At 38.3% G+C, this 16585-nt stretch overlaps 1 protein-coding gene across 1 annotated transcript in view; it reads left to right on the top strand.

Annotated features, from left to right (window-relative positions):
• The window catches only part of LOC111044938, a 105458-nt gene that overhangs the window by 32548 nt on the left and 56325 nt on the right, over nucleotides 1–16585 (top strand). The window contains exons 12-13 of the mRNA XM_039431924.1: nucleotides 367–528; nucleotides 740–928. Coding sequence (XP_039287858.1) covers nucleotides 367–528; nucleotides 740–928 — 351 coding nt within the window. The remainder of the gene's footprint in view (nucleotides 1–366; nucleotides 529–739; nucleotides 929–16585) is intronic.

The following is a 16585-nucleotide window of genomic DNA, read 5'->3' as shown; positions in this document are numbered from 1 at the left end:
GGGTAGTTGACCCCCAACCCTAGAAAAAGAAATACGTATTGAATATTTTCTAGTGTATTATATTGAATATAGGCCTATTGAATATTTTCTAGTGTATTATATTTTTGTCTGAAATTCATTTCCTTTGCCTAATAAAAGTTGGTAAACATAACAATAAAGAACAACACTGTGAAATAGTGATGTTTCTGGAATAATTTCCAACACCTCTTGAAAGAAACTTCGTATCAAGCTCTAAGCTGAAGCTGTTATCAAATTTGGTCAATTTTGCCCTAACCCCCACCCCCCCCTCATAGATTATATCCTGCGAGCGCTTTTGACATAATCTATTATGTTACGATGCTTTCAACTCTATGATTTCTGTTGCAGTATGCAGAACTGGCTAACACAACATATCCGTCAGTGGCTAAGATAGTATTCGCCATATTCATGGTGTTTGTGCCTATCCTGCTACTGAACATGTTGATTGCTATGATGGGCAACACATATGCTCACGTAATTGAACAAAGCGAGAAAGAATGGATGAAGCAGGTAAGATCAGCAAGTTGCATTAATTTAAAAAAATTCTACACTGAATTATACTCGTATTACACTGGAGTAGAGTGAATTCTGTAGTACACACTAGCCTATTAGGATGACCTCTCAGTCTCCAAACTATTCAAAGAAGCAATACTGAATGTGAATTTCAACCTTCCTTGAAGGCTGCATTACATGTGAACAGTATTATTGAAAATGATTTCAGTGGGCGAAGATTGTTGTATCTTTGGAGCGCGCAGTACCCCATGAGGATTGCCACAACTATTTGCAGGAATACAGCATCAAACTGGGACCCGGGGAGACTCCCGGCACAGAGCAACGCGCCGTCATGGTCATCAAGAGCAAGAGCAAGACAAGAGCCAAGCAGAGGAAAGGAGCTCTTTCCAATTGGAAGGTAAAACGTAAATTCGTATTGCTTTTAGTTGGTGGGGAGTGTCGTTCCTTACAGGAAGGTGAACCTCAGCTAAAAATAATTATCCAGATGGGGGATATTCATCAAGTTTCAACTATTTTTACTATATAACTTTAAAACTGTATTCTTAAGTATCAATATCAGATTATAGATCAGATTATAGTGTCTGGTTCAGTGATAATATTAGGCTATGTAAGAATTCATACTCGCTCTATCGGGCTGTTAGGAAATAGTCCCATTAGAAATCATGGGAAGAACATTTCACTGCAGCATACTGATATTGCAGGAGTCCATCTTGAAAGTAAAAGCAGAAACAAGATGGAAGGATCTAATTGTAGAATCTAATTAAATGATGAAAATGCATCCAAACTTACTAATCAAACAATCTGATTACGAAATTTTCCCACCAAAACCTCTTCAAAATGTATATTAGATTTTGGAAGAAAGGTATTGGAAACCACATTCACATCAATCCATAATTATTATTTACATTTTCTTAACAAGAGAAATGAAACTTTATTTAATCGATTATTCATCAAGGATTTGACAAGTAAGCCTACATCGTATGACAGAAGAACAAAAAACCATCTGTGAGATTTGATACATCTGTCGTAACGAAGAAGCCTTGAAACTTTCCGAGTGCTTACATTTTTTATTTGATTTGAAATATTTCAAATAATATAGGGATGCGGCGCAGGCGCAGGATTGAGAAAGTAACTCTTCATGTAGCTCTTCATTTTAACGTTTATTTTAAATTGTGATGGATAATATATGAGTTCTACTTACGTTATTATGAACCATATAGTGGTTGTTTATTGTTGGTGTCAAGTGAATTCTTTGTGTATTGTGAGTAGTTGCTGGTAATACAAATTTTATCTTCGACTGTCTACATAACCTAAGACTCAACCGGCTACTAATTTATTTTTCACTTCAGCGTCAGATCCAATGTCAGATCCTGTTGTTCATACTATATATTTTGGAACTTTTTGAATGACAGATATATATATACACTGAATGTTTATCTTGGTGGGTCGAACTGTACAAATTTTACCGTCTTTTCGGCCGTTTCATTTCAAGTGATAAGATAAGACAGTTCTGTATTGGAATGTGCTTTTGAACCGTTAATTGGTATGATCAGCTGTGCGGACTTTTGATTTTCTGGCGGGAAACTCGTTGCCAAAGCAACCAAGAGTATTGTTGGAAATCTGTAGCTTCTCATTACTTGTGTTATCTGTTGTCTTTGTCTCTGACAACGCTTATTACTCACTCTCATTGAAATGGAAAGTATTAATCTTTTTCAAACTTCAAAGGGTAAACCTGGAATTATATATAAAGGACATAAATACAGAAAATCTTTCAGCTCTAGTTTTAGCAATCGTATCACGTGGCGGTGCCTTGATAAGGAGTGCGCGGCTTCCTTAAAGACTAATATAACGTGTGATAGCATTGTTGACTTAGCTGGTACACACACTTGTGATAATATTTTAACGCATTATTTACCCGAATTTTCGTCACCGTCCCTTGTTACTGATGGCTTGGCTACCCAAGTGGAGAAACAAAATATTGACTTCAATCAATCACTATTGGTATCCGATAATAATTCGAACCTTCTATCTGGTCCATTGAATGATGAACTTTCTCAGTTAAGAAGTGAAAATGAACTGTTGAAATCTCGTCTTGAGGAGTTAGAGATTCAGCGTAATGCGGCCTTGGACAGATCAATCAATCTAGATATTCAATTGATGCAGCGCCTGGATGCTGCTAGAGATGCAACTACACAGACTGTTAAAATTGGAGACAGTACGCCTACTGGAACTCTAATTGACCGATTACATACATTCATAAATGATAAATTACTCACGGACAATGACATAAATGTATATTGTAGGAAAATGTTTTCTAGCTGTAAGGATTTAATTGTTGTTGACACGGTTGTAGGATCACTTATTGTCAATGATAATGATTATGATCACTCTTTTTTAAGTTCAAATTCGTGTGTAAACAGAAATTTTGCATTCATTCTGAATGACAGTCGCACCAATAATTGTATGGATGGATGGACTGGCTCTCACTGGAGCCTGGTTGTCTTTGGTCATATTGACAAAACGTTTTATAATTTTGACTCATTGCGACAGTATAATAACAAATCTTTAAATATCTTAATAGAGAGGCTAAAACCAACATTCAATTCAGATAGAGTGGTTCATATTGATTGTTTGCAGCAGCAAAATTCTTTCGACTGCGGCATCTTTGCACTTTTTCATCTTGAAAGTTACATTAAAATTAGAAATAAAAATAATTGTCCCGGTATTTATAATAATTTTAAATTAAGGAAATTTGACGCTAAGGAACAAAGATTGCATGTACTAAACACTATTGTCAATTATTTGAAGCATCAGACTGATGACATTGAGGCTACAACTGGTGATTTTCCACAACCGATTATTTCAATGAATAATGTTAATCTTGAGAGAGAATCTCTTTTGCCCAAGTCAAAAGCTTCTGATCCTATAAGAAAAATTAAACTATTCATGGATAGTCAGGGTCGTAATGTCGTTGATAAATTAATTAATGACAAAAATGAAAAATGTCAAGTAACAGGTACACTTAAGCCGGGAGCTGTTTTTCAAGATGTGACCAGTGAGAGCGGTGGTGACTGTTCTGATTTAGGTCCGCTGGATGCCGCTGTATTTATTGCTGGAACTAACGAAATAGCCAGAAATGAGGCCAAGAATTTAATATCAGTTTTACGCAGGAGACTGTCAGATTTGAGACATACTAGAGTTCTCGTATTCGATGATCCTCACAGGTATGACCTCCCTGTTTGGTCGTGCGTTAATAAATTGGTTGAATGGGCAAATATTCAGATACGAAAAACGTGTAAACGCTTTGGAAATTTCACTCTTTTGGAGCTGGGTAAGCTGGGGAGACGCTTTCATACAAATCATGGGCTTCACTTGAACAACATGGGTGAGCGCTACATTGCTGATCAGATTTTGAGGGAACTTAATAGAGATACATCTATTCAAATTGATAAACCTATTCCTTTAAAAAACTAGACCACTTGGCCGGTATTGATACTAATCAATATCGGTTGAATTTTGTCAATAATGATGCCTTATCTGCTCAAACAAATAAGTCAGCGCCTCTGAAAATAAAATTTATACACCAGAACATTAGATCTTTAAATAACAAAATAGATAGACTAGAAATATTCCTTGACTTCGAACGACCGGATTTCCTAATTTTAACTGAACACGGTTTAAAAAACACGGAGCTAACTTGTTTGAATGTACAAAATATGCGTCTAATTGATTATTATTGTAGAGTTGATAAGAGTATGGGTGGCGTTGCTATATACCTCAGTACGTGCGGTAATCAACAGACCCGTAGCATAGTTAAAATGAACATAAATGATTTTTGTAGAGGGATGCATTGAATTAGCTTGTTCCAAGTTCAATATAAATAAGGATATATACGTACTTCTAGGTATTTATTGGCCTCCAAATGGTGACATAAACTTATTTTTCAACAATCTGATTGATGTCCTTGAGAAATTGTCGGCGAATATGGGAATCAAATTAATCTGTGCAGGTGATTTCAATATTGACTTCTTGATGGATTCTTCCCAACGTAGAGCTTTTTTGAATCTACTGGATCAGTTTAGTTTGAGGTACAATATTGAAGTTCCCACTAGAATATCAGTTCTTAGTAAAACGGCCATTGATAATATAATTTACTAGTTCCGCATTGACTAATATAAATGTAGACGTAATACACTCATGGCTATCGGACCACACTGCTCAGTCTATTGTGTTGAATTTTACGAATTGTACTCCCATTGCAAAAAATATTTCCTATGTTACATTCCGTAATTGCAGTGTCAATGATATGGTTGGCTTTGAGGCGGCTTTGTCAGTTGTAGATTGGAGTGCTGTTGCCTCCGAAAATGTAACAAACAACAAATATGAGTTGTTCCATCAAACCTTTCTTCACTATTATAATATTCATTGCCCTATGGTGACCAAGCCCTCACCTACGATGAAAAGGAAGAAACGTAGCGGTGTAACTGGATGACTGAAGAAATTAAACAAATTAGAACTGTGCTTGAATTTGCAACAGGGAAGGCAAACGCAATACCAAATTTAGATACATCTCTTATCAACAGTGTAAAAAATCATTATGACCAGCTAGTAACCAGAGAAAAAAAAGAATTTTATGGTAATTTAATTAAAAATTCAACATATAGATCTAAAACCAGTTGGAGGCTAATAAATCAATTTAGAGGTAAAGGGTTTGAACGAAAAATTGACTTACTAGGACTTGATATTGCATATTGGGGATGAACATGTTACTTACAAAAGACATATTGCAGACGAATTTAACAATTTTTTGCTAGTGTTGCTTAAAGATTAAGTAAAGATTTAAATAAAACACAACTGAATTCCAATAATACTCCTAAAAGCAACCAGAATGTTCCAGTTCCGCCATCTGAGCACTTCTACCTAATACCATCTAACGAAGATGAGATCTAACAAACTATCGATAGATTTAAGCCAAAAAATAGCACTGGTCATGATGATGTCTCCTTAAGGGTGTTAAAGCAGTGTAAAAGAGCCATTGCTCAGCCAATATCTTGCATCGTCAACTCTATGCTCGAATCTGGTGAATTTCCGGCCATTTTAAAAATAGCTAAAGTTATTCCACTTTTCAAAGAAGGTAGCAGACATGACATAAATAATTTCAGACCCATTTCAATTTTAACAGCTTTTTTAAAGATTTTTGAAACCATCATTCTCACTAGACTGGTATCCTACCTTGTTAAGCACAATCTGATTTCACCCAATCAACATGGTTTTGTAAAACAGAAATCAACTACTTCAGCCCTAATAGAGATTTTTGAAGGACTGATAACAAACATTGAAGATGGTAAATATTGCTAGATCTATCAAAGGCTTTCAATTGCGTGGACCACAGCCTGTTGTTAGATAAATTGAATGGCCTTGGTATAAATGGTAGAGCAAATGATCCCATAAAGTCATATCTGTCTGATCGAAATCAGTATGTTTCAATTCAAGGCGATCAGGAACAAACCACTTCAAAACTTGTTGAAGTATCCACAGGAATACTGCAGGGTTCTATTTTGGGACCTCTTCTTTTTATACTATATATAAATGATATTTCTACTCTTGTACCTCAAAATAAGTTGACGCTATACGCTGACAATACATCTTTGATATTTGCGGACAGAAACTTGTAAGACCTGGAAATTGATTGTAATCTGGTGTTATTAGAATGTCCTATTCCACCCTCTAGGTTTCCTAATAATTGCGAAGTATTGCTACGACGCGGACTAGCTACAGCCGGGTATGGGTCGGGGTCGGTGACCGTACTGACTGGTGGGGATACCGGACCTACACTTCTCCCCCTATCCTGATTCTTTACCCTCTGTCTTTGGCGGGAGGTATTTAACTTGAAGGGAAGAGTGTGTGCCCATGCCATTGTTGGCCGATTCGGCCCTCGGCTCTTGAAATTCAGGTTGGGTGTTAGGGAGGATTGAGGTAACCTTAACCAAGGATACGGATCCGGATATCAGATCCCCACAAATAATTATATTTGTAAAGGTAGTAAGCAATCTGAACCAACTGCGAGTTGACGGCGAGCAAAGCTGTACCTGCAAGCCCGGAATAAAGGTTGTAGGTGGAGGAATTCGGGATGGAGTCCAACAAGGAATGATATAGAATTTTGTTACGGTTTTCGCAATTTGTGACTGTGGGCTGTCGGTGTGCAGACTGAACCTGCGCACCCGGTATTAGATTAATATTATTGGAGAGGCGTAAGTGGTATAAGGTACAGGATATGGTATACCGAGTTTGAGGTAACTTATAGGGAATATTTTATCGGGACTGGGGAATGGAGATTCGTTAATAGGATTGTTCCTTCCTGTAACTAATGGGGTTTTGTTCAATAACTCGCGATCTGTGAATCGCGATATAGTTCTCAGCAAGCTGAACCTGCTAGCTAAAGATTTCAATTTCAATTTTATGATAATTAAAGCTCAGAGGATGAGGTTTCGGGTGTCGGATTTCTGAATCGCGAACCTGCAGCTGCGAAAGGATTTTCAGCAATTCTGAAACTGCTAAACAGGATTTCCGCGCTAATCTGATGACTGCGCGCCGGTTATTAAGGGCCAATCTGTGACTGCCCTTAAGGGTATGGGAATCACTCTCAAACGTCCGAAACGCTTTTAAATTAGTAGTCAGTATGTCGACTATTGTTAGAGGATGGGAAAAGGTTTACAAGGATTCTCCTAAGCTTCTCGCTGGTCTGAGGACCGCGACTGGGTCGATCTCTAATCTGTGACTGAGATCCTGCTCTACACAAGGTTTCCTACACCTCTCGCTGGTCTGAGGACCGCGACGGTAACGATCTCTAGTCTGGAACTGAGATCTCGCGCTAAACAAGGTAGGAAAAATTAAGAGGAAGAAAGAGAGAGGATGCCGCAGTCTAGGAACATCGGCAATGGAGTCCTCAAGCTGTAACTGAGAGCTGGAAGCGTTGCAGTCTGTGACTTCAACAAGGACGTTCTCAAGCTGTACCTGAGAGCAGGTAGCGTTGCAGTCTGTGACTTCAACAAGGACGTTCTCAAGCTGTACCTGAGAGCAGGAAGCGTCGCAGTCTGGGAACTTCGAAAAGGACGTTCTTCCTTCGAAAAGGAAAATACACTCCTTAAAACCAAGATTACCTTATTACAGAAGAGGAAATGCACACAAGTGACCAGTCCTAACATACAGGTTACCTGAATCACTGCAGAACCAAATACGGAGAATAGCGGACAAATTCCCGCACTAAACTTAAACGTCGTGAAGCGACAGAGTCGAGACTTAAGAATTAAGCCCTCAAAAATAATCTGCTATGAGAGCCTAGCTAAATTTCCCACTCAACTATTTGTAGCACAATCTTGAGATCCCTTACAGGTTTCAAACCAAGGATAACACATTCACTCCCAGTGATACGAATTTAGGAAAAATAGCTGACAAGAAAGAAAAACCCACAGGGGAATTCTAACTCCGAGTTGCCCGGAACTCGTCCTACAATATTCTATGTTAACATAAAATAGAATAATTCTCCTATAAATAATTAGTATCGGGAACGTTGTAAGGAGAGGAGATTCGCGACCCGATCTCACGCTCAACCACCGAACAACTGACTCTCTCCCAGGTCTTCTTGAAGCAGCACCGGGTCGCTGAAAGTTGGGAGGCCGGGGGAAAAGAGATTGCCGACCAATGGGAGTCTGAAAAGACAATCACGCCACTGGTCATGTGACAGGGTTTGACTCAGCTGCTCCTGATGTTAAGGGTGCAGCTAATGATGACAATGATACTAATTACTACACTAAATTAGGCTGGTAAACAATCTTTCTATTCCAGAAATTTCATGAAGAACGATACCGACCCGACTCAGTAGCCGCTGAATCTGTTGCTGATGATTTATAGGGGTTGACGGCGATGGTGATGATGCATATACACAACTACAAATCTAACAAAATATATCCGGCAGTCGATCCTATTCCTAATCTAAAATAGAATAATTTCGCTAATTTTATGCTGGACAACGGCTCTCCATCCGTCACAAAAATTCACTTTGTGACACCCCACTCCTACTAAGGAGGGGGGGGATTGGCATTGAACATACAAGGCGACGTCGGGAATACCGGCTACAACCACACCACATCCGGATTGACCCATGAAGTTCAACCAACAAAGAAAGGAAAGTCAAGTCCAGGGGAATAATACGTCATATCCGGAAGAAAAATAAATTGGGAAATAGAGAGTCGATGTCAACAGTATCTTACTCTGAAGAAATGGACATGAGTTTTAAGATTATGGTGAGGACGGTATAGAGCTATAAAACTGAAATTCCTATGTATCTGGGAGCAGCAGCTGTAATAAAGAAGAAATATTTAAAAGGAAATTTCGACGACTGTACTGAATACAAAAGAATGGAGTAAAGGAAGGAAAATAACAACAATAATCCTCTTCAAAAAAAAAAAAAAAAAAATTAACCTCCCAATTAATACCTCATTGAAAACAATATGAGATCAATGTCGCACTCTCATCCACTTCCACTTGCCGTCGGGGCCGAGCACTTTAAACCTAGGATGGCCGGCCCGTCGCTTACGAGCACCTGGCTTATTGTAAGGTTTGTACAAAATGCGGGATCTGTCGAAAATCGGGGGATTCAGGTTCCTGGAAGTAGATGGCGTCTCTGCCGAAAAAGCCGACGCGGGCGCAGATGACTCTACATTCATCGCGGTAACCTCCATGGCTGCTCCAGTGATCAATGATGCTGATTCCATGTCCTCTGCCGGAATCATTCTATGGTTAGTCAACACTTCATGTATCAGCTGAAACGGTACAGGGGGAATAGCCTCGGGAACACGGGCCGCAGGTAGGAGGGAAGAAGAGAAGGGATGTGATGCGGGCGGGGAAGAAGTGGTTGAAGATGAAGAGGATGACGATGTGGAGGAAGTACACTGCTGGTGACCATCCACCCGAACAAGCTCATTGACTTCTGATGTTGTTGCATCGTCTCCTGGATCAGCTAGTAGCTCGTCCTCGTTCTCGGTTGGGACAGGGGATACTGCTTCTGGATACGGAAATGACAGGGAAGAATCTGACGTACCGACAGGTGTAAATACATTGACCTCAGAACAAAAGGAGGAAAATTCTGAAATATCTAATTCTGGAATACTCCGACCAATCTCCGACACTACTTCTGTCACGATAGTGACAGAACCGTGTCTCAAAAATAATTTAATTATAATTTTTTTTTTTAATAAAATACAGTACTTTCAATTATTTTAAATGTTATAGAATATAGTATAATTTAAACAAATTCATTTTCATCTTAAACTGCAGAGCAAGAGAGGAAAACGTTCTATTCAATAAAAATGTCTTAGCAAAGCTTCCACGCCATTGGCTAAGAACTTAATACAAACTCAGCAGTTGCGCTGACAAAATTTTTATTCCTAAAAAAGACTCACTCACTTCTCGTTCAACTGCGGTATCGACCACGAGTCCAGGTTTACCCAGGAGAGTCAGTTCCATATTTTCTGTAAGTTTCTTTTTCTTTAATTTTCTTTCAAAAATTCATTCTCCTCCTTTTAAACAGTAATATCTCAAATAATAATAATAATAACAATAATAGAACGTTTTCCTCAACATATTTTTTTTAATAAATTTAAATTCTTAAATAAAATCAATTTCATTTTAGATAATTAAATATAAGCCAACGGTTTCATAAGAAAGGGCGTAATTGTTTAAAATAAGATTTGTTTTGTTTAATCATCCGTATTACCAATTTTCAACCTTTTGTATCTTTTTAAATATTGTTCAAAATTGATAAGAACTTTGTGTCAGTAAAAACTAAATTACTTTTCCAATTCTTACTTCTTCTATTTTCATCCTATTTCAAAAATTCAAACACCTTGTGTGAGTCAAAATTTTTATTATCAAAATTTCCAAGTTTTTGTGTTTTTTCTTTATATAAAAAAAGACACTGGTGGAGGCGTTCCTGTTCCTGTGAGGTAATTGAATGAATTGATTGAAACCCATACGATTTGGAGGAATCTGGGGATTAATTCATTCAATTATCCACAAATTTAAAGATCCTATAATTTTTGGTAGTGTGCTTTACCAAACATCGAGTAGAGGCACTAACCACTAAGAAGAATACAATCGATCAGTAGGCCTACTAACGAATTGATTATTTGAATAAATCACATTAATGTGAAGAACATAAATAGATGATGAAATAACACATAACAAAACACTTATAATCTTTTCGTTAGACTGGTCATTTCTCTTTATTCTTTTATTTGTTACATATGGTGAAGGCGTCGATCGCCCATCATCCCATGTGTTGACAGTGCATACGGTAAGTTGTACAAATGTCTATTCAAATGGAAAATAATATATAACACAGCATCGGAATAAGAGAGTGAATCACGATAAAATGCTGGAGCTGAAACCAAATTTATCAACATAGAGTGATCATGTATAAGCCACAATATACGAGCCCTAAGCGTCGTATCAGCTAGCCGACAAGGGTCGAAGAGTAACACGGAAGAGTCGGACCGGTTCACAAGAGCAACCACCACCCCACCCATAATTTCAATAGGAATCGCCCACTGCGCTTCAGTAGATATACGGCACAAAGCGCCGCGCCGCTCCATCACTGACATGTTCCAATGTCGCACCTTAAAACTATGGAACAACACACCATCCTCCCTATTTTTCACATTATGGGAACGCACTTCAGCGATGGATAAAAACTGATCAAGTAGACCAAGACGAGGCGCCATTCTGCTATGAGAATCGAAGCACTACTGAAGCAATAGAAAGACAACTAGATGGGCTTATACAAAAATATTCAGGTAACGACAGTGTAGAAAGATAAGATTATCATTATCGGGAACGCGATTAAAAGCGACCCTACAATAAACAGATAACAAAAATATCCTGAAAGAAAAGGTTCGACCGTCTTATGCAATGCAACAACGAGAGGAGCAAGAAACCAGTGAATCAACCCTGTCACGGCATCTAACGGGAAACATAATAACTAGTTGAATAAAGTGCTTCCCCCCGCACCTTGCGCCGTCTAAGGCTAGTATAGGCAACCCGCACTTCACTCCACCTATGCAATTTGCGTTTGCCTGCTCTTCTGAGCTAGATTCTCCCTCCTCTTCCTCTACACATGGGGGCAACAACTTAATGTCTTTCAAATGAACGGCCACTAATTTATTCTCTGCTACTTTAACCTTCACTACTGTAGGACTCAATATCTCAACTACCTCCCAGGGGCCTGAGAACTTTGGGGCGAGTTTCGCAGCAAACTGGTCAACTCCCGAAGATAAATAATGTTCTCTCTTATATATCAACTGACCTGGGGTTAACTTAACATCTCGCCTCCGAAGATTATAATAATGGCTAGCATCCCTATATGCTTTATCCAAATTATCCACTACAATTTTCCTGGTTTGAATTAATACCTTAATATTTTTCTGTAGCATGGCCTCACTACTTTCAAAACCCTGCGTACGTGGATCGTCCTGAGACTCGAATGCGGACTCACCTGGAGCTCTCAATTCCCTACCGAAGTTGAGATAAGCTGGAGTATATTGGGTGCCTTGATGAATAGTTGTATTCATCACAAAAAAAAATTCTCTTAAATATCGGTCCCAATACGAGTGGTTCTCTCCTACAAAGATTTGTAAAATCTGACAAAGCATCTTTGGAACGGTTCCACTTGTTTTTCGTTCCGCTACTACGTAGACTTCATGTCATCATCATGTCTGTCTGTCTGCGCGCTGTGTCTTTTGTGCGTCTGCGCTGGTCAGTGACGTCTCAATCGCAGTTCTTTGCCACTCTCTAGTCAGCTGGTTTTCTATACTTTTATTCGTATTTTTTCGTCGGATTGTTTGCCGTTGCAATTTTAATATTTGTGCCATTCGATTTTTTAGAATTTAATCTTGTCTTTAGGCATCTTACCTTTTAGATATTTGTTACTTTTTCACCATTCGTTTGCGAGCGCTTTGCCTACGTTTCTAACACTTCCGGCAGCTTGCCTTTTTTCTTTGTCTCCGTGTCTTTCATAGCGTCTCCGTGTTCTTCTTCAATGGTGGTTAGTCGATGGTGCATTTACGCCTTCGGTCTAAACCTTTCATCTGAATTCATCGGATCTACAAAACCTTTTTAAAGTGTGAACTATTCTTCAAATTAATTCGTTTGTTCCATTCTTCAGTGTGATTCAATTATTCATCGAGTTCTTCACTCAATTACTCTGGTAAAATTGGATAAACTTTGTCTAAAATTGCAACCGCGTGTGAGCGTTTCAACGCTATTTATTTGATCTACAAAACCTTTTTAAAGTGTGAATTATTCTTCAAATTAATTCGTTTGTTCCATTCTTCAGTGTGATTCAATTATTCATCGAGTTCTTCACTCAATTACTCTGGTAAAATTGGATAAACTTTGTCTAAAATTGCAACCGCGTGTGAGCGTTTCAACGCTATTTATTTGATCTACAAAACCTTTTTAAAGTGTGAATTATTCTTCAAATTAATTCGTTTGTTCCATTCTTCAGTGTGATTCAATTATTCATCGAGTTCTTCACTCAATTACTCTGGTAAAATTGGATAAACTTTGTCTAAAATTGCAACCGCGTGTGAGCGTTTCATCGCTATTCATTTGATCTACAAAACCTTTTTAAAGTGTGAATTATTCTTCAAATTAATTCGTTTGTTCTATTCTTCAGTGTGATTCAATTATTCATCGAGTTCTTCACTCAATTACTCTGTTAAAATTGGATAAACTTTGTCTAAAAATTGCAACCTCATGTAAGCTTCAGTTGCCATTTTTCTACAATTGGCTTTACCTCGTGAACCTCAAACTTTCAAGTGCATCATCTCTACTGTTTGGAAATCAATCCAAAAATTCCACAATTTGAAGATCGGATTATTCGTTTGGAATTCTACTCGCTCCAGCCTACTTTTCCATTGGGGGATTCGCCTGCTGTAATGGACGTTTCCATGCTTGTCATCGCATGGCCTAATCACTTCATCGCTTGCTGATGTCCTGTTCCTGTTGGTATTGCGGAGTCGTTGCCTGTCTGCCTGGCCGCATCTCCTCTTCAAAATTTTATTCAGGTTATGTAAATCGTTCTTTTCAATTTTCATTTACGTATACATCATTATTGTTTTATTAATGTCTATCTTGACATTCAACTCATTGAGGCCACTGACGCCTACTTTTTATTTGATCAATGTCTATCTTGACATGCAATTCACTAAGGCTACCGACGCCTATTAATTCATTGGATTTGACAGTTACCCTTGACTTCACAAGTGATTTTTTTTGAGGCCACTGACGCCTACTTATTATTTTATTGATGTCTATCTTGACATTCAACTCATTGAGGCCACTGACGCCTATATAATTGTATTCAATTGTAGCAATTATTCTTTGTATTTTACAGTTACCCTTGACTTCACAAGTGATTTTTTTGAGGCCACTGACGCCTACTTATTATTTTATTAATGTCTATCTTGACATTCAACTCATTGAGGCCACTGACGCCTACTTATTATTTGATTAATGTCTATCTTGACATGCAATTCACTAAGGCCATCGACGCCTATTATTCATTGGATTTGACAGTTACCCTTGACTTCACAAGTGATTTTTTTGAGGCCACTGACGCCTACTTATTATTTTATTGATGTCTATCTTGACATTCAACTCATTGAGGCCACTGACGCCTATATAATTGTATTCAATAGTAGCAACTATTTATTTATTGGATTTGACAGCTACCCTTGGCTTTACAAGTGATTCACTGAGGCTACCGACGCCTATTTATTTATTGGATTTGACAGCTACCCTTGGCTTTACAAGTGATTCATTGAAGGCCTCTGTCGCCTATTACTCGTTCTAATTGATGTCTGTCTTGACATTCAATTCATTGAAGGCCCATGTCGCCTATATTTACCTGGATAATCTTCATTATATTTATTAGCTACCCTTAGCTCTTAAGTGATATTTTAAGGCCAGTACGCCTATTAATTATTTGGTCGAAGTCTATCTTTACATTCAAATCACTGAAGGCCTATGCCACATATATTTTTTATGTATGTTATTTGTTGAGCATTTTTTACAGCTTATTGTCATTTTTTAATCATTATTATTGTACCTTAGTAATAACTTTCATTATTGCCCTGAAATTATATTCATTTCAGGTATTATCATTAATACCTTTGCAGTTATTGTCAGACCTCAATGGTCATTAATGTCATTGACCTAATTTCTTTAAATTTTGTAGTTCTCTACATTATTTCACATTTTGTAATTTTCCCAAGATTTGACTCATTGTTTTTGTATGTGGCCATCTGCCTATTATTATTTAAGGATTCAAAGACTTAACCTACTTACAATTGTCTTTGTATGTGGCCATCTGCCTATTATTAATTTATTGATCTCAAAATATTTGATTCAATGTTTGTATGTGGCCACCTGCCTATCATTATTTTATTGATCCCAAGATACTTGATACAATTGTTTTTGTATGTGGCCATCTGCCTACTATTATCATCTTATTATTATTAAATCTTATATTGTTGATTCATTTAGTCTTTTATTGGCGTACTTACCACACTTCAAGCTATCAGTATTTTTATGTACAGAATTCAAAGATTTATTTGTAGGTATTTATACCAACTATCATCCACAGTCCACTGCCCTGCCCTTGGATTCTGTCAGATTTGTATCATAGATTTGAGTACGCGGTTTACTCTTTCAGTAGGATTACAACTAGGAGAATATGGGGGGGTGAAAAACACATTCACGCCATTATCCTCACAATACGAGCGAAAATACTTGCTAGTATATTGGGTTCCATTGTCAAAAATGGGCATCCTAGGTGCTCCACACCGTGTGACAATTAGTTCATGGAAAGCTTTCGTGACTCCTGTGCTATCTGCCTTAGATAGGGCGGCCACTTCCGTCCACTTAGTGAATTGATCTTGAAACACGACTATGTAACGGTGTCCTAACTTGGAATGGGGTAACGGGCCGACTAAGTCAGTACTGACAGTCTCCCAAGGGTGAAACAATTTACGGGGATTTTTCATGCGACCATATGGGGTCCTCTGTTCTACCTTAATTTTAATGCAGTCAACACACCTCCGAACATAGGTGGCAACATCATTAAACAATCCAGGCCAATAGTATAGGCGCGCTATGTTGTCATATGTACGATATATGCCAAAGTGACCCGCGGTTGGAGCATTATGATTTTGTTGTAAAACTTCAGAGCAACAGCTCACTGGGACACAAAGCTTCCACCTCTCAGCACTCTGCTCTTCTTGGAGCCGCCTCCTAGGCCAAATATGTCTATACAACAACCCATCTCTAACTGTATAGTCGGGGAATTTTCCGGGGTCTGCAATCAGTAATGATTTAATTTTCTTTACCCAGCTATCGTCGTTCTCTCGACCAATAGCGATAGGGGCCACCCCACCCTCTGAGTTTGTTTCTCCCGAAGTGAGCTCCTCCTTACAGGGGGTGCGTGAGAGTAAATCTGGAATCATGTTGAACTTCCCTTTCCTATATTTTATTTTCAAATTATATTGTTGCATTTCCATTACCCATCGTGCTAAACGACCAGTGGGATGGGGAATGGCATGCAACCACTTCAAGGACTGGTGGTTGGTAATCACAGTAATTTTGTAACCTTCCACATATGACCTAAATTTTCTCAGGGCATATATCACAGCGAGACACTCTTTCTCGGTTGTGATATATCGGACCTCGGGACCTCTTAAACCCCTACTCGCATAAGCAATAACTTTCTTCTCACCATTAATCTTCTGAGTCAAGACAGCTCCCAACCCTTTGTCGGAGGCATCAGTCTGAATCACAAAGGGCAACTCAAAATGAGGATAGGTTAATACTTATCCAAAGCATCTTTGATTTTCTGAAATGCCATTTCCTCCTCTTCTCCCCACTGCCAATTCTCCTTCAACTTTAACAAACAATGTAACAGATTTGCTAGCTCTGAAAAATTAGGGACAAACCTACG

The sequence above is a fragment of the Nilaparvata lugens genome, chromosome 7 (assembly GCF_014356525.2).
Source record: "Nilaparvata lugens isolate BPH chromosome 7, ASM1435652v1, whole genome shotgun sequence".
In the NCBI taxonomy this organism is placed as follows: Eukaryota; Metazoa; Arthropoda; class Insecta; order Hemiptera; family Delphacidae; genus Nilaparvata; species Nilaparvata lugens.
The sequence above is the reverse complement of the archived record's forward strand: the minus strand, read 5'-3'. Positions and strand labels throughout refer to the sequence as shown.